At 32.2% G+C, this 24,370-nt stretch overlaps 1 protein-coding gene across 1 annotated transcript in view; it reads right to left on the minus strand.

Annotated features, from left to right (window-relative positions):
- The window catches only part of LOC126879082 (cytochrome P450 9e2-like), a 38,202-nt gene that overhangs the window by 2,176 nt on the left and 11,656 nt on the right, over window positions 1-24,370 (minus strand). Inside the window, exons 3-7 of the mRNA XM_050641998.1 lie at window positions 22,214-22,426; window positions 9,158-9,321; window positions 8,033-8,364; window positions 7,776-7,977; window positions 7,479-7,718 (exon numbers count right to left, since the gene is read on the minus strand). Of these exons, the coding sequence (XP_050497955.1) occupies window positions 7,479-7,718; window positions 7,776-7,977; window positions 8,033-8,364; window positions 9,158-9,321; window positions 22,214-22,426 (1,151 nt within the window). The remainder of the gene's footprint in view (window positions 1-7,478; window positions 7,719-7,775; window positions 7,978-8,032; window positions 8,365-9,157; window positions 9,322-22,213; window positions 22,427-24,370) is intronic.

Below are 24,370 nucleotides of genomic sequence, written 5' to 3' on the forward strand. Positions count from 1 at the left end.
ATACTGGAGATACGAAAAAAATTATAAATTACTAAATTGTAGGTTTTTTAACAGCTAAAATTATATTGTGCATGTATTTTCATTAGAGTGAACAGTTAGTGAGATATAGCTGTTTAAAACCTCTATTTATGAGCAAACACTCCCTTATTCGAGCCATTTAAACCCATCCCAATTAAAAACTAAGGGATCTTACGGAATTTAATTTGCACAGTCTTATATGTCTCCAAAAATCCTACAAAATTGTTTTTGAAAAAACTTTTTATCGCCAAAAATGAAGGAGCTGTGTTTATAAAACAATTTTTTTTTTCGAAATATTCGAATAGTCCGCTTATGGAACATTTTCAATGCATGTATAATACAACAGAACTGGCTCGTATACTGGATGATGACTTAAAAACTATTTGTATTTGTATTTCTACATATTTGTAAATTCATACTTTTGTGTAAATAAATGTTTTTGTATTTCTACTTTTTTTCTGTATAGATCTATTAAATTCTCCACTTATAAAAATTTTAATGTTTTTAAGGGTGGTTTTCAAGGTTTGAAATATTATGATATTATATCCTAAAGCATAAAACAATCATTATTTTTAGCCAATGGAAACCAAATTTTACCCATATTAAAGTTTACAATGTTTTTATATAATTTTTGACAATAAGGGGTAGTTTACACCCCTAAAAATAATCGACGCACTTGAGCATGGTATAGAATATGAAGTACAGGGTAAGAAGATCCTAATCCCAAATTTTTATGTAAATCGATGCAAGCCGAAATTATTTTTTTAGGATAAGTAATTTTTTATACAGGGTGATCAATTTATGTGACAAAGTCCAATATATCTGTTATTATACAATATATGAAAAAAAGTTGTTAATAAAAGTTATAGACACCTTCAATGTACACATTTTAAAATTAGTGAGAAATATACAGGGTCCTCCATAACACGGTGCAAAACCAAAGTTATGTTTTTTTAAATAGAACACCCTATATTTTATTCAAAATTTGGTTTCTCTACATTTTTCTGATTAAAAAGATATAACACTTGTCTAAGGTTATACCGAGCGTTTGAAAGTTATGAGCACTTTTATTAAAAAACCATACTGATTTGATCGCCCTGTATGTTTCTAACGGTATAATATAACCTAATGTTTTTACTGCTTTTGACTGTCAATATTAAAGTAGTTTTGCAAAAATATACAGTTTTTTTATAACTACACAAATTGTATACAGGGTAAGTCAAAATGTAAATACAAGATTTTCTTCATATTTTTAAATGGAACACCCTGTATTTTATATTACCATCGAAAAGTTCTATCAGTATACTTGCATATCTTTTAAATATTCCCTATACCTAAAGTTATTAGTTTTCGAGATATTTTAGTTTAATTGTTGATAACAACATGTATTACTTAGTCATTAATAACTAATTTATCAAGAAAACTAAATTAAATAGAAATATATTCAACGTACTTCTTATATTTCTTATAAAAGCTGTTTAAAGTGACCTCCCATAACGTCTACACAGCCTGGAGACGAGTTTCGAAAGACCTACTCGCGTTTGTAAGCATTTTTGTTATGTGACACTTTGAAAGGCGTTTTTAATCCTTATTTTTATATCGTCAACTGTTGTTGGAGGTGTCCTATACACTAAATCTTTAATACCCTGCAGCCCCTGCTCACTACAACGCACTTGTCAACGGTGAACTCGATGAATTATTTCCTGAAAGATGGATAGGAAGAGATGGGCCAGTTCATTGGCCACCTAGATCACCAGAATTGAACAAAGTTGACTTCTTTTTCTGGTGTTATATTAAAGATGTAGTGTATAGAACATCTTCAACAACAGCTGACGATGTGAAAATAAGGATTAAAAACGCCTTTCAAAGTGTCATATAACAAATGCTTACAAACGTCAGTAGGTCTTTCGAAACTCGTCTCCAGGCTGTGTAGACGTTATGGGAGGTCACTTTGAACAACTTTTATGAGAAATATAAGAAGTACGTTGAACCTTTTTTTATTTAATTTAGTTTTCTTGATAAATTAAAGTATTGTTATTAATGACTAAGTAATACATGTTGTTATCAACAATGAAACTAAAATATCTCGAAAACTAATAGCTTTAGGTATAGGGAATATTTAAAAGATATGTAAGTATATTGATAGAGCTTTTCGGTGATAATATAAAATACAGGGTGTTCCATTTAAAAATATGAAGAAAATCTTGTATTTACATTTTGACTTACCCTGTATACAATTTGTGAAATTATAAAAAAAATGTACATTGTTGCAAAACTACTTTAATATTGACAGTCAAAAGTAGTCACAACACTAGTTTATATTACACCGTTAGAAACATACAGGGCGATCAAATCAGTATGATTTTTTAATAAAAGTGCTCATAACTTTCAAACGCTCGGTATAACCCTAGACAAGTGGTATATCTTTTTAATCAGAAAAATGTAGAGAAACAAGATTTTGAATAAAATATAGGCTGTTCTATTTAAAAAAACATAACTTTGGTTTGGCACCTTGTTATGGATGACCCTGTATATTTCTGACTAATTTTAAAATGTGTACATTAAAGGTGTTTCTAACTTGTATTAACAACTTTTTTCATATATTGTATAATAACAGATATATTGGACTTTGTCACAGAAGTTGATCACCCTGTATATAGCTCCAACAAGGATGGTTTTAAGGGTTGAAATATTATGATAGTATATCTTAAAGCATAAAACAATCATTATGTAACTATAATAAGAACCAAATGTTGACAATATTAAAGTTTAAAATGTTATTTTATAATTTTTTACAAGTAGTTTAATAGAGGGTGAAAGTATTTAACTAGAGGGTGAAATGAGCCTAATCCCAAATTTTTGTACAAATCGATGCTGAACGAAAAAATTTCGAGGTTTTGCCATTTTTTCAGTTTCAATTCCTGGCCTAAGGCTAATAAGTTTAATAAGCCATACATTAAAACTTTTTCTTAAAATTATACATCGTAGAATATACAAGCTGTGCGAAGAGAGAATACAAGACACACAGTTTGGATTCATGAAAGGCGTAGGTACAAGAGATACACTGTTTAGTTTACAGGTATTATAAATAACAAATGGATATTCTAACAAAAGCCCAAATGGATGATTAAGACCGGCGTATAATACAAAATTTATACTAAAACCAATCAGCCACAATAAGAACAGATCTTGGAGATGAACCAATGGAGGCGATCCAGATTCTACGGGGCATTAGACAAGGATGTATGCTTTCACCTATATTATTTAACCTATATTCAGAGGAAATATTTAGTGAAGCCTTGGAAAATTGCGAACATGGAATACTCCTAAATGGATAACGCCTAAACAACATCCGCTATGCAGACGACACCGTTATTTTTGCAGACAATTTTGAACTGTTTACAGCAACTAATAAACAAAGTAAATGAAGTAAGTGGAAGATTTGGACTACAAGTAAATATATCAAAAACCAAATTTATGGCTATCAGCAAAATAAAATTAGAGACGCCCAACTACTTATCAATAATACACCAGTGGAACGAGTAAAACAGTATTAGGCCATTAAAATGTTACATTTTTTAGGTCATACCTTGCATTTGTTACAGGAGTCAATTTTATTTCTTTAATATGTAGGTGGTATCAGTAGAAGCTTAAGTTTAAGTTTTTGGGGTCGGGACCCTTGTCCCCCGGCCGCCATCTGGGAAATGGGGTGCAAAGGGGTTTCGCGCTATATCTCGTAAACTACCAACCCTACGGAAAATCTAATTAAACATAAAATGTAGGAAATTAAATTTTCTACAATTTTATTTCTATTACTTTTTATCATCAAGTGACCAACAAAGAAGATATAAACAAAAATAAGTAAACATTTTTTAACAAGTTTCTTTTTGGAGGTTATAACTTTTTTACAGTTCATTTTAAAATAAAATAGCAGTATATCAATTTTGTAGAGGGTTTTTCAGCGAACAATTTCCACTATAAGGTTATTTAATTCTATTTATGTGTATAGATTTTACAGCGCTCCAAACTTGACCAGATGCTCGAATGCTCACAGGGATACATTAAAAAAAGGTTAGGCTTACTATTTTATCTATATAAATTTCTTATTCATACAATTTATTATGATTTTAACATTCTTATGCTATTATTAATGTATTTTTGACCTTTCTCCCCACTATAAAACTTATAACCGTAAGCATATATAGAAAAGGCCCAAGAAGTTGTTTGAGGACAAATTCGCCGGTCCAGAAGAAGAATGACGCAACTGCAAAATACAAAATTATTAAGAAGAACAAAAAACGATTTTTGATATCAAAATTATAAAGTATGAACAAAATTAGCCATCCACCACACCGTGACCTGGACCTCGAGATATAAGCGTTTTTTGGGGTGTGCCGCTTGTCTATGAAGTAACATAACTTTTTTCCTATTGTATATTTTGACTTAAAATTTTCCAAAAAAACTTCTTCATGAATCAAATTTTATTACTGTGTTGGTAAAATTATAAACTAAAAAGTTTATCACTCAACTTTTTTAACTAAACATGAAACTAACGAAATATGGTGACAAAATGTTTAAAAATTAACAACCTCTTTTATAATGTGTTTAAACATTTTGTACAAATTTCACTGTTATACTACATTCGCTCTCGCGAGATTTTTTTTGAGACATTCGGAATAGGAAACGTACAACACAAAAATTCCTACCTCACACTATTAACTGCTAAAATCAACTCAAATCAACTTAATCTTTCATTAAAAAAAGAAGAATTATTAGAAATAGTGGGAGTGTCTACTAATCTCATAAAATTTTGTGAAGTTTATTTCTACAAAATATTTTTATTTTGTAAAATAAATACTTTTCTCATTTGCTATCAATACATTATAATGGTTTAAATAAATAAATATTGATTGGCGTAAGGTTTATGTTATTTTTATGTCTGTTTACTATTAATAATATTGGATATGAGCAGGTGCGTTGGTTTTGTAGTAATTTCCAGTCACTTCTGACAACTGAATTTTTCAAAAAAGAAATTACTAACGTCAGTGTCAAAAAAATCTGGCGAGAGCGAATGTGGTATATCTAAATACCTCAAAGATGACACAGTAAAAGTTTCAAAAGGAAATATTTACAGCGACGAATGATACAGCGAGGTAAATTTGAAAAATCATAAAAATTAATTATTGGCATTTTTGTATAAAATTTGACTTTTGAACATGTTCCACCAACTCTAGATAAAAATAAACTTCATATTCGGATTCAGCGACCTCGAAAACATAAAAAATGACCAACATTCGTAATTCACCTTAAATTTGATTTTCGTGGTCGGCATAACGTAATTTTAATTAAATATTGTTTTTATTGTAATCCTATGAAAATTAGAGAATCTGTTCAAGTTTGGAGCGCTGTAAAACCTAGATAATAAATAAAATTAAACAACTTTATAGTGAAAAATGTTCATCGAAAAATCTTCTACAAAATAGCTATTATGTTATTTTTTCTACGACCGTTTAATAACGTGCTCATTATTCGCTATTTTTTCATAGATAATAGCACCCATTACTGTACCCGTGAGTAATAATTCATTACTCACGGACTGAAGTTACTCACTGGTCATTACTCACGGGCTGAAGTTAGATTCAAGTGGCGCATACCACTTTTAATATTAATCGTATATAAACTGCAAGTAAAATTAAATACTTAAACTTGTTTATTTAATACAATAATTAACTTCGAAAAATTTTTAAAGGAATTTTAACTGTAACAATGTCAGTATATTTTTTACGTTTATATCTTGTTTACTAAAAATTTTGACGTTTATCATTTAATTTAGTGACAATGACATTAGCGAATTTTGTTTATGTTAATTGGAATTTATAACTTATAATATTGTTTTTGTTTTTCAAGTTATATTGTGTTAAATATGTTATAACATATTATGTATAGTTATATTATTATATTTTATATGGTTAAATGTAAATAGACATTATAACTAGGTATAATATATATAAAATTGGTCCACCGACAACAGCCATTTCCTATTTATTTGATTCACTGACAGTAGGTAAAAATTTAAGCTTATAATTTTTCGGAAACGAATAGAACTTATATTGACTATTTCTAGTTGTATTTTTACCATAAATGCCATAAATAAGAATTTAGTAATAGTAGGCAACCAATTATTCAGCCACGTACTAGGGGTAAATAGCATTTAGGTATTTTTGTAAATTATTATAATTTAAATCTCGAGTAGTTGATAATTAAATTTTTTACTAATTAAAATAAAAAAATGGTCGTAGAAAAAGTATAGTATTCTACTCGCATGTAATGGCTATTACTCACTCTGATGAATTACGACACTCGCCTACGGCTCGTGTCGCCAACTTCATCATCGTGAGTAATAGCCATCATTACATGCTCGTTGAATAATATACTATTATTGTGAAATGAACGGAAAAAAAGTTATAACCTCCAAAAGGAAACTTCTTACAAAATTTTCTCTTATTTTTGTTTATAACTTTTTTGTTGGTCACTTGACGATAAAAAGTAATAGATGTAAAGTTGTAGAAAATTTAATTTGCTACATTTTATGTGTAACTAAATATGTGTAGGTTTGCTAGTTTAGGAGATACAGCGCGAAAGCCCTTTGCAGCACTTTTTCCAATATGGCGGCCGAGGGACAAGGGTCCCGACCCCAAAAACTTGAAATTAAACTTCTACTGAACCCCCCTACACATTAAAAAAAATAAAATTGACTCCTCTAAGAAATGCACACTAAGTGTAACATTTCAATGGATTATATAACTATCTTGGAACAATAATAGTAAACAAACAATGGGATCACTCACAAGAAATAAAATGTAGAATAGCGAAGGCTAGGAGTGCATTCAATAACATGGCCAAACTCTTTAAAAGTCACAACCTCAATCTGGAGATAAAAGTAAGGCTCCTACGATGTTATATCTTCTCAATATTATATTACGGAGTTGAATCCTGGACACTCACTGAAGCGATGGAGAAAAAACTTAAAGCCTTCGAGATTTAGCTATACACGCGAATCCTAATATCATGGACGGACAAGACAATTAACGAGACCGTATTACGACGATTGGGGAAAGAAAGATAGGTGATATATACCATTAAAAGGAGAAAGTTAGAATATCTCGGACACATAACGAGATACGGCACTAAATACAGATTACTGAAGGTTTTCCTTCAAGGAAAAGTATTCGGAAAGCAAGGAATTGGAAGAAGAAGCACAACATCTAATCTATTTAAAGCATCAGTTAATAAAATAATTATAGCCAGAATCATCACCAATATTCGAAACGAATAGGCACCAAAAGAAGAAGACTTTCTAAATTACATTAAAATGATTCTTCCTTTACTGTTTTTACTAGCAGAAACAAAAAGAAAACGAAATCAACAAATTATTTGCACTATCCGGCTATTCTTTTTACCTGACACCACCATATCTAAATATCTCATTTTTAATATCGCTTCATATGGTACATTGCCATTATACTGCTCCACTATATCCTCTATTTCTGTTCTAAGCCTGTTCTGAATCTCAGGATTGATTGCCAACTCATAGGATATGAAACACATTAACGAAGATACCGAATCAAAACCAGCGAAGAAGAAGATCATCGCCTGAGCAGCGATGTCCAAATTGGTCATCTCTTTGATGACTCCTTTACCTAAAATCGAAATACATGTTTACGAAATGCGGATAAATCTATATCAAGATACCTAACCTAAATCTGCCTCTTCGACAACTGCGAATCCTGTATCTATAACTTTTTCTTCATGTTGATGAACTCCTTTTCTTGCTTCCATTAAAAGATGGATCATATCTGGACGTACTATTCCCTTTTCTTCTCTCACTTTGATTGTATGATCAATAAGATCAGTGAAAAACTTTCTGACACGTCGAGTGAACATACCAAGCTTTAAATACTGAAACAGAAATAAAAATATTATTATTAGCTACATACTCAATATTTATACTTACTCCAAACAATCTTGGAAAAAATATTATACCCAAAAACTTAAGATTTTTCCAAAATCCCTTGAAGCTGGTGATATCTTTACCCATGACAAAAAATTCGTTTTCTTTATTCTTCATAGAATCAACTTTAATACCAAAAGCGGTTGTAGCAATAACGTCATTGGTAAAACGCGTAAACGTGTCTTTCATTTCGATCTCGATAACATCTTGATCGAGTTCTAAAAAGTGTTGGGTCAAAGCTTGTGCTGTTTCGGATATCAAAACGAACATCGCTCTCATTTTGCTGCTGGTAAAAGATGGGCTTAGAATTGGCCTCATGTCCCGCCATTTTTGTCCTGAAAAAGCATATTTTTAGAAAATAGAAATCAAAAAGATTGAATGTTTTAAGTAACAAAGTACCTGTGAAGTATCAAAGTATCATGGTAACAAAGTATTGTAACAAATTATTAGATGTTTTTATAAAAAAGAAAAGCACATGAAGGCAAAGTATTTTAATCAAGAATATGAATACAGTAAAGTGATCTAACATAAGAGTAAAAGCAAAGAAAGAAGAACGTAAGAGTAAAGAACACAACAGCTTGGAATAAAGTAGGCTTTAAAAAATATAAATAACTTGATGTAGCACCATTTAATTTAAAGTTGTTCTGAAGCTATTTCCTTGTGGCATTTTTATGATTAACTATTTATATGGGAAATAAGCCACAATTAAATTGAAAAAATAATTGTATTAACGTTTCGAAGCCCAAATCGGGTTTCGTTGTCAAAATACAAAATACTACTAAAATAAACAAAAAATGTTGTTGCTAAGTAAAAAATTCTTCTAATAATTTATTTAATCTGATAAATATATAAACGCAACTCATAAATATTCGCGATATCATTTTAAAGTCTTCTACTTTAAAATGTATAATATACGTCTGAATTGCCAATATAAATGAGTCAAGATTAAATAAATTATTAGGAGAATTTTTTTACTTGGCACCAACATTTTTGTTTATTTTAGTATTATTTTGTATTTTGACAACGAAACCCGATTTGAGCTTGGAAACGTTAATAAAACTATTTTTTCAATTTAATTGTGGCTTATTTCGTTATTTCCCATATTAATAGTTCAATTTAAGAACATACCTGTTAAGGCAAACAGATTTTTTGCCCATAGTGGATCAGCATCTTCAGATATGACTGTTCTGTGGTCGGTAAAGTGATCAAAGTCTTTGACGCCGGTCTGCTTGATCAATTCTAGATCTTTTATAACGAGAGTTGGTGCAGTAAATTGGTATGCTCCAGAATATCTAAAAAAAACCTTTATGCAGTACTCTTAAGAAAATATTAATTAGAAATAGGTTAATAGAAGCCCCATTAATTATTAAATATTGACTAATAACAGATTTATTAATTTATAGCTTAGATAAGAGAGCATTTTCTAGATTTCTCTTATTCTTCTTTTAGAGCAAATTCTCATTTACTTTTTTAGGTAAAGTTAAACTAGAAATAATATAGACCGGTTCGCATTCAAACCAGTGGCAGATCTACGATGAGGGAAAATGAGGATCCCCCCTAACAAGATCTAAAATTTAAAAAAATGTTTGAAACATAAAAATATGTCAGCTGATAAGAAACTTAAATCACTGACAGACAAATCCAATCCAATAAAACCGCTAAGTAGAAACATTAAGGGAATTTAACGCATGTGAGTTATTATTTATATCTTTTATGTAGTTTAGGTTTATATTTTTTATGTTTTTTTGGTTGCCGTTTCAATGGAAGTTCCCCCCTAAGGCAAAGTTCTCCTCCCAAGCCAAATGTCTAGATCCGCCACTGATTCGAACGAATATGTTTTGACAAGTTTAGTGCGAAATAACCATGATCAAAGCTTTTTTCAGAGGTCATGGACAAATCTGTTAAATTATAATTTAGTCAATAAATATATACTATACATTCATTAACCAAATCTAAATTATATAATTTCCTATATACTTAGCTCATGCTTTTTTAGTCGAATATTCTGGGTTACAAAACATAAACAATCCGTGGTACTGCAACTTGAAAAATTCTAATAATGACCATGGTTCAAATAATATTAAGTATGTATTCCAACTAAAAAAACTTAAAACGTAAAATAATATTATAATACCTTAAATTTTCAACACACAGGTTCACAGATACTTATGAAAAAAATAATGTATACAGTGGAACCCCGTTAACTCGGATTAATCGGGACCGCGGCCGATCCGGGTTATCGAAAATCCGGGTTAGCCGGAGAAAATGGTAAAAATTAATAAAATATGGTATACTTCAGATAAACTCCGTTATAACTGGCACACAGACACTGGTAAACCACGTTCGCGCTTCGCACAAAACCACACATACAAAGCGTCGCGTCGTCGAGAGTCTCATTTTTAGCTTTATTAGCTTTGCACCGATTATCCAAACTGTCTTTTGATATCATTTTGAAACAAAAACAACATTTTTACGTTTTATTGCCATTACGTAGACAAAAATCTGAATAGATTTACAAACGATTACAGAACGGAAGCGAACAATGCGACTTTACTACACACAATACCGTCTCAATCGCAAGGAAGTTATGTTATTTAATAACAGTGAAGACTAAGACCATTGTTTGAAAAAGAATTGTAATACTCTTTTAATCTTTTCTAAACAATGCTAAGACAGTTTCAAATAAATAAAGGATACTTACAGGTGCCTGTTGTTTTCGATAACACGACAATGAACGTTGTGTGCCATGAGTCATTTTTACTATGGTATATTATGTAGTTCAAATTACACAAATACGTATTATCTCTCAAATATTATATTACATACATTTTTATTGCTGAAATGTTTGTCTGATAATTAACTATGTATTTTGATGGGAAATAAGCCACAATTAAATTGAAAAATAATTTTATTAACATTTCGACGCACAGATCGGCTGTCGTTGTCTTCTTCTTCTTCTTCTCGTTGTCCTTATGCCCTATAAGAGCGTCGGACTTTGGTATCACCTATCCATCTTTTACCCATTTCTTCCACGCCTTCCGGTCTCCTGCCATTTCCTTCATCTGTTGCACTGTTTTCCCTCTCTTTGTCCCGATTTCCTCGATTTGCTCCATCCACCCCTTTCTAGGTCTGCCCCTTCTTCTTTTCCCCTGTCTTTTGGCATCTGTCACCTTCTTTACTAGTCTGTTCTCGTTCATCCTAGTTATATGTCCAAACCAATTCAGTTTTCTTTTTTCAATTTTTTTTCTATTGGTTCCTGGCTTAGCACGTTTCTGATGTTTTCGTTCCTTTCCCTGTCCATCTTCGTCTTTCCAGCTATTTTTCTCAGATGCTTCATTTCTGCTGCATTTATGGCACTTTCATGTCTCTTATTTGTGACCCATGTCTCGCTTGCATATAGAAGAGTTGGTGCTGTGATTGTATTATATACATGTATTTTTGTTTCCTGGCTGATTTCCCGTTTTCCCAGTATCGTATTATTAATCGCATAGTATATTTTCGTAGCTTTCTTTGTCCTATTTGCAATTTCTAGGTCTAGCTTTCCGTCATTTGATATTATCGTTCCCAGGTACTCGTAGGCCGTCACCCTCTCCAATTCTTGTCCTCTACAGAACACTCGTGTTTCACCTCCAATCTCATGCTCCTGCTGACCTATTTTCATCGTCTTGCATTTGCTGATGTTTATTTCTAATTTCATTTTCTCTATTTCCTCAGTCCATACATCAATTAGTCGTTGCATCTTTCTCGGGTTGTCTGCTATGAGAACGACGTCGTCCGCATACAGTAATCCTTCTATCATAACTGGTGTTAGGTGTGTGTAGCCTATTATTGTTTTTAATTGATTAGTCCTTATTTTCACATTTTTAAATAATTGATCCATAATTATGACGAATAGGAGTGGGCTTAGGCTATCTCCCTGTTTTATTCCCTTGTTCATCCTAAATTCTAGTGATCTGCTACCTCCCATTTGTACTTTTCCCACCACTCTACTGTACGTACTTTTAATTATCTCTAATAGTTTCCTCGGTATTCCCAGCTCCTCCATAGTATTCCACAATACTTTCCGGTCTACTGAGTCGAACGCTGCTTTAAGGTCTATGAAGGTTATATATATGTTTGTTCCCCGATCATTATTTTTTTCTATTATATTTCGTAGTATGCTTATGTTGTCAACTGTTTGTCTTTGGGCTCTGAATGCTGTTTGTTCGTCTTCAAGTTTTTCTTCTACCTCTGTTCTTAATCTGCTTTCTATTATTCTAGTATATAGCTTGAACACTGCTGATGAGAGGCATATATCTCTATAGTTGTCACAATTGGATTCTTCTCCTTTCTTGTGAATTGGGATCAGTATGTTTTCTTCCCACTCTTTCGGCATTTTGTTTGTTCTCCATGCTTCTCTCATTATTTCCAGCAACCACTTCTTTCCTTCTTTCCCTATCCATTTTATCATTTCGGGATCAATTTTATCTGCTCCGCTCGCTTTTCCTATTTTTATTCTACTTATCGCTTCTTCCAATTCTTCTGTACTTATTTCTTCCATTTGGTTTTCGTCCTCTGCTGTCTGTTCTATGGTTCCCTCTGTCTCTATTTCTTCACTTTCCTCGCCCATATATTTCTCTTCATAATATTCTCTCCACACCTCTAGTATTTCTGTTGTATTTGTCTTTAGTTTGTTGTGTTTGTCTTTTACACCTCTGAGTTCTTTTCTGTTCTTTCCTCTTAGACTCCTTACTTTATTCCAGAAGCATCTGTTGTTGTCTCTGTAATTTTGGTTTAGGGATTCACCAAACTTCTTCCAACTCTCTTTTTTTCCCTTTCTTATTAGTTCTTTCACTATGTTTCTGTGTTTTTGGTATTCTTTTTTATCTTGATCCTCTCTTGTGCGATTGTATTTTTTCCATGCCTTTTTCTTTTTCCTGACTCCTTCCTGTATATCTGCATTCCACCATTCCGTCTTTTTCTTTAACTTTCCGACTGTTAGATTTCCGCATATCTCCTCTGCCTTATTTATTATTACTTCTTTGAATTTTTTCCATTTTTCCTCCATATCCATTTCTATTTTCTTTCTCTCCTCCATTTTGAACTCCTTATCAGTTTCTTCTTGGTATCTCCTTTTCTTTTGTTCATCTTTTAGCTTTTTTATTGCTATTCTGCTGTATTCTATCTGTTCTTGTTGTACCGGTTTTCGCCATGTCATCTCTGCCATTACCAGTCTGTGATCAGTTCCGATCTCTGCTCTCTGTTCTGTCCAGACTTGTTTTATATTTTGTTTCATTTCTTGGGTGTAGACTACGTAATCTATTATGCTTTTTGCATCTCTGCCTTCTGCTACAAATGTATATTTATCTTGTAGTAATTGCTGTGTAAACGAGTTTCCTATTAATAGGTCGTTTGTCTGGCAGAATCTGATCATTTTAATTCCATTTCTGTTTAGGATCTCTTCACCATGTCTTCCCATGCACCCAAGTCCTTTGTTTTCATCTTTTCCTATCCTTGCATTCCAATCTCCCATTAACACTATTCTTTCACATTTTTCTCGTATCTCATCTAGGGTATTCTGTAGTTCATTGTAGAAATCTTCCATTTTTTCTTCTTCCGTTCCTTCTGTTGGTGCATATATTTGCACTATGTACCATTCCTCTTCCATTTCTATTTTTATATACATGATTCTCGAGGATATAGGTTTGAAATCTGATATTCTTTTTTCTATTGTCTCTGTGACTAATATGCCTACTCCTTCTTTCGCTCTAAGTTCTTTGTCTACCCCGGAGTAATATATGGTGTAATTTTCTGATATTTTTTCTTTTCCTCTTCCACATTCCGTTATAACTGGCACACAGACACTGGTAAACCACGTTCGCGCTTTGCACAAAACCACGCATACAAAGCGTCGCGTCGTCGAGAGTCTCATTTTTAGCTTTATTAGCTTTGCACCGATTATCCAAACTGTCTTTTGATATCATTTTGAAACAAAAACAACATTTTTACGTTTTATTGCCATTACGTAGACAAAAATCTGAATAGATTTACGAACGATTACAGAACGGAAGCGAACAATGCGACTTTACTACACACAATACCGTCTCAATCGCAAGGAAGTTATGTTATTTAATAACAGTGAAGACTAAGACCATTGTTTGAAAAAGAATTTTAATAGTCTTTTAATATTTTCTAAACAATGCTAAGACAGTTTCAAATAAATAAAGGATACTTACAGGTGCCTGTTGTTTTCGATAACACGACAATGAACGTTGTGTGCCATGAGTCATTTTTACTATGGTATATTATGTAGTTCAAATTACACAAATACGTATTATTTCTCAAATATTATATTACATACATTTTTATTGTTGAAATGTTTGTCTGATAACTAACTATGTATTTTGATGGGAAATAAGCCACAATTAAATTGAAAAATAATTTTATTAGCATTTCGACGCCCAGATCGGCTGTCGTTGTCAAAATACAAAATATGTAATGAAAATCAAAATGTTTATCTGATGAAAATCGGTCCGGGTTAGCCGGACTTCCGGGTTATCGGGGGCCGACTTATCGGGGTTCCACTGTATTAGAATTATATCAATTTATGATTTGTTAAAATCAACACATTAATGGTATGAATCATTATAATTGAATCATTATAATTTTTTATGAATAAAGTTAATAACAATAATAACTGATCTTATCAATTTTATTCAAATTCAACTTTATTTTTTAATTATTTTTAAAAAACAAGATTTTGGAGTAGCCGTGATCATGATCTCTCTTATTAGCAAATATTTTCATGAAGAAATTTGTGCAAAGCATTGTGCACAAATATGACCAAACTCATGATAAGGTCTCATAGGTAGATTACAAGTTCTTTATTTATCCTCATGGACCAGAAGTACTGAATATTTCTTTGCTGGACATTCACAAAAAAGGAAAATTAAACAAATTCATCATGGAAAAAGAAAACAACAATTTATTACTCTTTCGTGGATGTATTAATCACAAAGGAGGATACAGGATATGTACCCAAAGTTTATGATTTATGCCAAATAATCCGGTCAACTTAGACATCAAAATGCTTGGCAAATATCAAAAATTGCCGGAGAGCCAAATTTTGGTGGAGAGCTAGGGTATACCATAACAAATAAAGTTTAAAAAGTCCCCATCGATCCCATGTGTGCGTCAAAAGTTATTCGGGGTCAAAGGTCAAAATTTGAGATTTTTTGGATTTTTTTCGAAAACGGTAAGTTTTATCAAAAAAAAACCTCAAACCAAAGTTGTAGATCTTAACATTCTCTACAAAAATTGTCCTTACAATTTTTTTCCTAAGAGTTACCATTCCTGAGATATCGCGATTTTAAAAGTTACTTAATACATTATATGCACATATAAGCCACGTATATACATATGTGCCCTTAAGACAAGTATAAATGCCTATTTGTGTCTCTTTTATATAGTATATTATACTATTCTGAAAATATTTCTTCAAAAGGTAATCAGTCCCAAACTGAATTTCCTCTATCCACGTGGCCTTGAAAAACATTTGGCTATACCATTGTTTAAAAAAGAACAGATTGTCTATTATAGGCAATGGCTATTGAGTATGAATTAGCTCCTTACCCCTTATCACTTTTCGATGCAGCTGGAATACGTAAAACAACAAAGTCAGCAATTTATGATTGCTTTGAATCAGTCAATACTGAGGTTGATCGTAGAAACGCTACTTACATTATTGATTGAGGGTACCTACTACATCACGTTGTGTGGGATCGAAAAGAAACCTTTAGCGTTATTTTTGATAAATATGTTCAGTATCTACGCAGACATTACGGGCTTACAGTGACAGTGGTATTTGACGGCTACAATGACTCGACAAAGAATATTAAAGCTGCAGAACAACGTCGTGGAACTACATAAACATCATCGGGTTCCGAGATTATCTTCGATGAAAATATAACAGTTCCAGCGAATCAACAACAATTTTTCGCCAATATTAATAATAAATCTCGTTTCATTTCCATGTTAACTGACAAACTAACAGCTGCGAATATTGAAGTGAAACAAGCTAAAAATGACGCAGATGTCCTTATAATTGAGACAGCAATTGAAAAATTTAAGGCAACAAACACAACAATTGTAGTTGGTGAAGATGTTGATTTGTTGGTACTGATTACTGCAAGGACTCCAGTAGATAAAGTTATTTATTTTCTGAAACCTGGAAGGGCTCAACAGCGAATAGAGATATATTCTTCGAATAGTTTATCGGCTTATCCCAAATGCCAAAAGTACATTTTATTTTTACATGCGATAACCGGCTGCGACACTACGTCCGCAATGTACAGAAGGGGCAAAACGTCAGTACTTAAATTATTCGAAAAAAAAAGATTTGACTGACTGCTGTAAAGTTTTTACAGAACTTGATTCTACACCGCAAACAATAATTACGGAATGAATTCGCTTTCTTCTTGCGGTTTATGGAACTCAAAAAAAATTATTTGTCTTGATAAATACCGATACTTAACTTTTGTAAAAAATACGCGAAACAAGAAACAAGTACAATTATCATGTCTTCCTCCAACATCAGCATCTGCTTTTCAACATTTGTATCGAGTATATTATCAAGTTCAAACATGGCTAGGCAATGAACTGAATCCAGAAGACTGGGGTTGGAAATTAATAGATAATACTCTGGAACCGATCAAAACCTTACTCCCACCTGCTCCAGAAAAACTCCTTAACACTATTTTTTGCAATTGCAAAAAAGGTTGTAGCGCCAAATGTGGATGTAAAAAAGACGGGTTGCTGTGTTCTCTAGTGTGTACCAACTGCCAAGGTCAGTCTTGCTCAAATGTCCAGTTTAGTACAACAGAGGAAGACTCCTGTGATTTTAATGAAGAGACCAATGACTCAGTCACATTTGAACAATTTTTGAACATCCAGCAAGAGGAAGAGGAAGAAGATGAAATCGAAGAAGACTTGACTGTTGAAGTAGACTTTCAAGAATATGAATCTGATTAAAATATCTAAAGAAATCAAAACAATATTTAACCTAATAATCAATAGCAATATCAATAATCAATATCAATAATAAGGTAATATCTAGAACTTGACCGGTATTGTTTCCTTAAATTATCCTAAAATTGTCAAAACAGTTAGTGGAGTAGGCCTACAGGGGAAACCACGGTAAAAAAACGCGCCGAGTACACTACCTCACAGGTGGTGTGGAAACGTGTGCATATCATGTATAATGTGACTCTTTGAATCGCGATATCTCAGGAATGGCAACTATTAGGAAAAAAATAGTAAGGACTATTTTTGTAGAGAATTTTAAGATCTACAACTTTGGTTAAATGTTTTTTTTGATAAAACTTACCGTTTTCGAAAAAAATCCAAAAAATCTCAAATTTTGACCTTTGACCCCGAATAACTTTTGACGCACACATGGGATCGAAGGGGACTTTTTAAACTTTATTTGTTATGGTATACCCTAGCTCTCCACCAAAATTTGGCTCTCCGGCAATTTTTGTTATTTGAAATGTCTATATAGACCGGGTTAAAAGTACCCAGCTGGAAGTAATATTTTCAGACCCTACTTGGCATGGAAGATGAAGTGGGTATGAACTACGTATTATAGCCCGATCAAAGAGCACACAACTTTACGAAAACCTCCAAAAAAATAAAGGAAGGATGAAAGTTTGGAAATAGGTAGTTGAAATTGTCTAATATGATATAAGCAAACGTGTACAATTCTACATCCCCTCCATTTTACAAAAATGGAGGAGAAATCCGTCTTCTCGGGGGTGAAAAATATACATTCAAAATAAGTCCAGAATTGGATAAAATGACTAATTCTAAGCAACTTTTGTTCCATAGAGTTTTTTCACCAAGTCAATACTTTTCGAGTTAACCCCCTCTGTGGCTCAGTGGTAAGAGCGCCTACCTTTGGATCGAAAGGTCCGAATGGTCGTGAGTTCGAATCTCACCAGGGTCAGAAATTTTTCGTTTATTATAAATTAATAAATGAAGATAGTCTTTGTCCTTGTGGGATCGGTATTCACCGGAAGGACCGCAGACGTTCGGATACAATTAGTGTCTCTTTGCAAAGACAATGACGTCGACTTTGCTAAGTAACAAGACACTTACTCAACACACACACTACACATTACTCCCCTGAGTTGGTGATAAGTTATGTTATAGTACCTATAAAAAATCATTATGAAATTGACTGTCCAGTTGGTTGTGAAAACCAGTGCCAATAAAACACAAAACACACACAATACTTTTCGAGTTATTTGCGAGTGAATATGTTCATTTAAAAAAAAACATGTTTTTGGACGGTTTTTCGCAAATAACCTAAAAAGTAAGTATTTTATGGAAAAAAATATTCTTAGCAAAATTATAGCATATAAAAAAATGAAACAAGTGGTGTATGTATGAAGTCCGTAGACCCACTAAAAGCAGAGTTGTAGCTAATCAAATGTAGGTTTTTCTTCGTCAAATTCTAAGTCGAATATTTCAACCTGAAACAACCAAAAAACAGAGCACTTTTCGGGAAAAACTCATTACAACTTTTTTAAAGGGTTTAAAAAAGGTTTATTTTTGATTTTTAAAAAGACTTTGAACATTAAAAGTAAGTGAGTTACGCTCAAAATTTTGTTGGTCCCTTTTATTTTTTAATAAAAAAATTGCGAAAATTACCCCCTAATTAGCTTCCTAAATAAAATGAATCGTTACCGCTTCACAAGTTACTGTACTTATGTATTGTTTATATGATCTATAAGTTCCATTGGTTCAATGTGTTCATTTTTGACAAAAATTTGATTTTAAAATAATTTTTTTTTATTTTAGAAAAACTAAATCAAATGAAGTATTAATAAGAGTAAATGATTGGATGAATAAAATAAAATTAACAATATCAGATTCAAAAACAACATATAGTTTAATAAAAGGAAATTTAGAAAGAGATCCAATTATAAAAATTAGAGGGGAAACAATAAAAAGAAAAAAGGAAACAAGATATTTAGGTATTATAATAAACGAACAAAAATTATTTACAAAACACATGAGTTGTGTCTGTGAAAGGCAACAAAGATCATGCATAGCATTGCTAGTCTAGCACAGAAAGAATATAGGATTTCGTTTCGACAGATGAGAATATACCTAAGTACAATACTTGCATCAATTGTAGGGTACGGTTCAAGTGTATGGGCACAAAGCATTCCAAATTATTTTAATCCAAAACAAGGTTTAGTACACTTTTTAACAGGACATGGTCCGTACCCAACATATTTGGAAAGATTTAACTTAAAAGATGATGCATATTGTGAATGTGGAGAACTAGGTACACCAGAACATATAGTGTTACATTGTGAAAATACTATAGAAAATGAAGAGCATAGAGAAATGAGAAGAAGATTAAAAAGAATTGAAATAAGAGATATATTACAAAATGAAGAATATTTTGGAATATTAAACAATCTAACAGAAATAATATCTAAAAAACAACAAGAAATTTATAATAATAGAAGAAGACAAAAAATAATCCAACCCTGATGAAGTTGAGTAAGATAAAGTTAAAATAAATAAAATAAAATATAAATTCAAAAATAGATATTTAAAATTATAATAATAATAATTCAATATAAAATAAATAAATAAAAATAATAATTCAATAAATAATTCATTAAATTAAAAAAAAACACTACCAACTCTCTTCTGAAAATAGAGGGACTCTCTTTATAACTTAGAAGGGAGTTGATAGTACCAAAAATATTTTAACAAATATATATTGTTTCTTTAAATTTGTTAAATGTATTTGTTAAATGTAATTAATAGATTATGGCAAATTATTAATTGTAAAAATAGATTTAGTAGTTTAGTAAAAAATGTAAAAATATATAAAAAAAAAATTTCTGTAATCCCATCAGGAAAAAACGACCTGGATTAGTCACTAGAGGCCAGGTCATATGTATGAACAATAAATAAATAAAAAAATATAGTATGCCCGATCTATAAAAAAGGAGATAAACTCCAGTGCATAAACTACCGTATAATTTCTCTACTATGTACAGCATAAAGTCCTCACGTATATTACAAACCAGCGGCTCCAACCATTAGAAGAAAATATTATTGGAGAGTATCAGACGGGCTTCCGACGGGGAAGGTCGACACTGGATCAAATATTTACAGTCAAGCAGATCTTGAGCAAACCATGGGAACACGACATTGATGTTCACAACGTGTTTGTAGACTTCAAACAGGCATACGACTTAGTCAAAAGGAACAAACTATACTACGTATTGGCTGAATTGGCAATACCACACAAGCTAATTAGACTCATTAAAATCATAATGGATGAAACTCAGGCATGTGTATGAATAGAAAACCACAGGACAGACTTTTTTTAAATTTCACAGGGACTAAAGCAGGGAGATGGGCTGGCCTCAACATTATTTAACCTGGCACTAGAGTGTGCAGTTAGACTAATGCAAACACAGGAAACATACGCATAGTTAAAAACGCAAACAAAAAGGCTAGGTCTGGAAATTAACACAGCAAAAACAAAAATATTGACGCAGAAGAGAAGAAATATAGCCCCACAAAACATTATACATGAAGATGACATTGAAACGGTTGGAAAGTATACATACCTGGGAGTAGAAATATATGCCGACGGATCAGAAGATGGAGAAATACGGAAGAGAATAATGCAGGCAAACGGAGCTTATTTTGCCTTCACCCATATATTTCGGTCTAAAAGTGTACAACGAAATACAAAGATGAGAATTTATTAAACCTTAATTCGACCAATAGCATACTATGGTAGTGAAGTATGGGTCTTGAAAGAAATATCTAAAAACAAACTCAACACATTCGAAAGGAAAGTACTGAGGAGAATACTAGAACCTGGGAGGGAAAACGGAATTTTCAGAAGTCGATCGAATAGAACAATGAGCTCTATCAACTTTATAAGGACCCCTGTCAGACTTCAATAGAATACAAAGATTGCAATGGGCCGGACATGTGACAAGAATTCGAGACGATAGGCTACCAAAAAGAGCACTAAATGTTAGAATGCATGGAAAGAGACCGATTGTGAAGCCAAGAAAGCGCTGGGAAGACACAGTCAACAGCGACGTACAAGCCATCTTAAGAGTCCGTGTATGGAGAAAAGCAGCCACAGACAAATAGGGGTGTGGGCAAAAAATAAAGGAGTTAAAGGCTCAATTTTTGCTGTAGTGCCGTAGAAGAAGAAGACAAATTTTATAAAAATCTAGACCTCACCAATAGGTATTTAAATTATCACTCAAACCACAATATAAATATCAAAACAGGAATTATCAAATCATTATGTGACTGAGCCCAAAACGCCTGTTTTAATAAAAATACATTTGGGGAATCGAAAAAAACCTGTATAACAAAGGTATAAAAAGGTCATTTACAAACAGAGGAATTTCAGAAGATTGAAGAAAGGAAACACCATGAAATGCTCAGAACGAGGGATTTCCAATACAAAACAATACCATGTGTAAGGGCTTACCGAAAAAAATAAAAAGGATGTGAAATAAATACATCACAACATTTAAAACCAATACATTGAGTTCTATTTTTTGTCAAAAACCAAACCAAACAACACCCAAGAATTTTTATGTAGGAGAAACCGCAAAACCACTAAGTGTCAGAATAAACGAGCATGAATTAATAATATATCAAAAACAAGGACTTCTACAGATCCCAGATACGTAATCATGCATGGGACACTGAGCACAAAGTATAATGGAACGGTGCACCAAAAGTCATGAAAGAAACAGACAGATCAAAAAGAGAAAAATCAAAGAAGTTACCCTCATATTGCATAAAAATGTGTGGCAAACCCATCAACCCATTGTAACAAGATTTGGTTGCCAATACCAAAAAAGGAATCAGCAAGGTTGAGGATGTGGTAGGAGGTCTGAGGTTTGTTATTTTCGTCACTGCAAGGGTAAGCTATTTGTATTTGTTACTGTTAGGTATGCGTTTAGTCTATGAAGACAAAGTATTCTCTTCATGTCCTAGTATTTCTTTTTCTTTTTGTTTCAATCTCTTCACGAATTAACAAAATCTTCCAAATGGAATGTTTCATATTTTATATTGTGTTTATTCAATATAATGACTTAACCAATACCTACAGAATATGATTATATCTTATCTTACCGTACTCCTGGTACTGCGTTATATACTTTGACTACCATATCAGCAAAACTTTCCGTTTTTAATGTCATACCGAGGTTATCGCCAAAAAACCAGGCTGGTTTCCCTTGTTTTATTCCTCGATCCTTCCAATACTGCATAGGTTTGTATCCCACATAATACATTAGAACCGCCAAGGCGGTCACAATCAAAACTATTTCTATCATGTCAACTAACCTGTAATAAAACAATAGTACATTGTTTACCGGGTAGGAAAAGCTTAACATTCCTGGACGACTGTGAAGATTGCTAAGTCGAGGCGCAAGCCGAGACTTAGCAACACAGAGTCCAGGAATGTGGCTTTTCCTACGAGGTAAACATACTATTTTTCCGCAAATCGTTTAAAATTCGACAGATATTGATTGATTTAAAAAAAAGGGGTTAATTTTATTCCCAAATAAATGGTGCTTTGAAATTCCTAATAAAATTACTTGGGTTACTATGGAAACGTATTGAGGTTGAATTGTCAAACTTGACGCTTATAAATTTAATTGCTGGTGTTCTCGAAAGTAAAATGATAAGTGATGATGAAATTTCCATTCCTGGGACTCCTCCAGAGCTGGTTGAGGCAGTGAATACTGCTTCATTAGAATTATTGCCAAAGAAATCAAGAGAAAAGTACGAAAATGCATACAGACGTTTTATGGATTATCGCATGAGTAAAAATACGAGTTCTTTCTCAGAAAATGTTGTAATGGCATACTTCCTAGACCTTTGTTTAAAGATGAAATCTTCAACATTATGGGCCAATTATTCAATGCTGAAGTCAACCCTTGCACTTAAACACAATGTAGATATATCTACATACTCAAAACTTCGTTCTTTATTGAAACGGCAAGCTCAAGGTTATAGGGCAAAGAAATCTAAGATTTTAACGAAGGAAGAAATTGAAAAATTTATCCAGGAAGCTCCAGATAAAGAAAATTTAATGATTAAGGTAATTTACAAGGTTTTAATAGCAATGTGTTTTCTATCATTTATGTAGAACACTAACAACTGTACGGAAATATCATTTCCTTACAGTAAGGAAATGACATTTCCTTACAGTAAGGAAGTCCTGACTTTTTCTTCAAGAAATTTTGACAGGAATGTCAAAATTTCCTGGCGATTTGCGGAAAACAAATTAATAAACCACAAACCAAAAAACATAAAATTTAAGAAGCATATCGATATTCTCTGCTTATTTATCACTTTAAATAAGAGAAACTGTTCGACCTCCATTATGTTGTTTGTTGTTATATTTTATTCTTCTAGTAAATTTCTTAAAAATGTTTTGGCTAGAGTTATAAGGAATACAATAATTAACCAATGGAATTGGTTTAAAATAATCCTAGTTTGTTTTTTCTATATTTTACTATATTTTTTAAATTTTAATCCAATTCCTCCGGGTAACCTAAAGTTCTTTTATGTTGGTTAGTGTGAATGAAATTTTACTACAGTCGAACCAGTTTATTAGAATACCGATTATAGGAATATCCTGGGTTTAGCAATGGAAATGTGAGATACCGGAACGTGTCCATTTACTCCTTAATAAATTTATTCGTTTACACAAATACGTTTTAATAAAATAATACCGCTTAATTGAATATTTTTCAGGTAAACGAATAACTTTTTATGTACAATTTCATACAAATTTAAATAATGTCTGGTTTATTAGGGTCTGCCAAGTAATAAATACTATATTACTTTGTTGTAGACTTTTCCTGAACAGAATGCAAAAAGTTGCAAGTCTCTAGATACTGTGTTTAAAAATCGATTTATTCCGGACTTTTTAGTGCTAAGTGCCCTGGTCTATATGCCAAGATTGCGTCTATAAACAGATATCTTAAATTCATTATAGTACGACGTTTTCAAAAAGATTCATCAAAATTTTATGTGGATATGATTTAGTAAATAAGTTGAGCCATCAACTGACAGAAAAAATGGATACTCAACATCGAACCAGAAAATTCGAATGAATTGCAAGATTAAAACACGTCTGAGGAGTATATCAAAAAGACCTTTTTTCTAGTCCAAAAGGCTTAAAAAGAACAGAACACATCAACCTCATTCAAAGTCATGATTCTATACTCACAAATAGGTTCTTCAGGACGATCAACATAGCAAAAAGCAGAAAAACAA

Source organism: Diabrotica virgifera, chromosome 1 (genome assembly GCF_917563875.1).
Source record: "Diabrotica virgifera virgifera chromosome 1, PGI_DIABVI_V3a".
Classification (NCBI taxonomy): Eukaryota; Metazoa; Arthropoda; class Insecta; order Coleoptera; family Chrysomelidae; genus Diabrotica; species Diabrotica virgifera.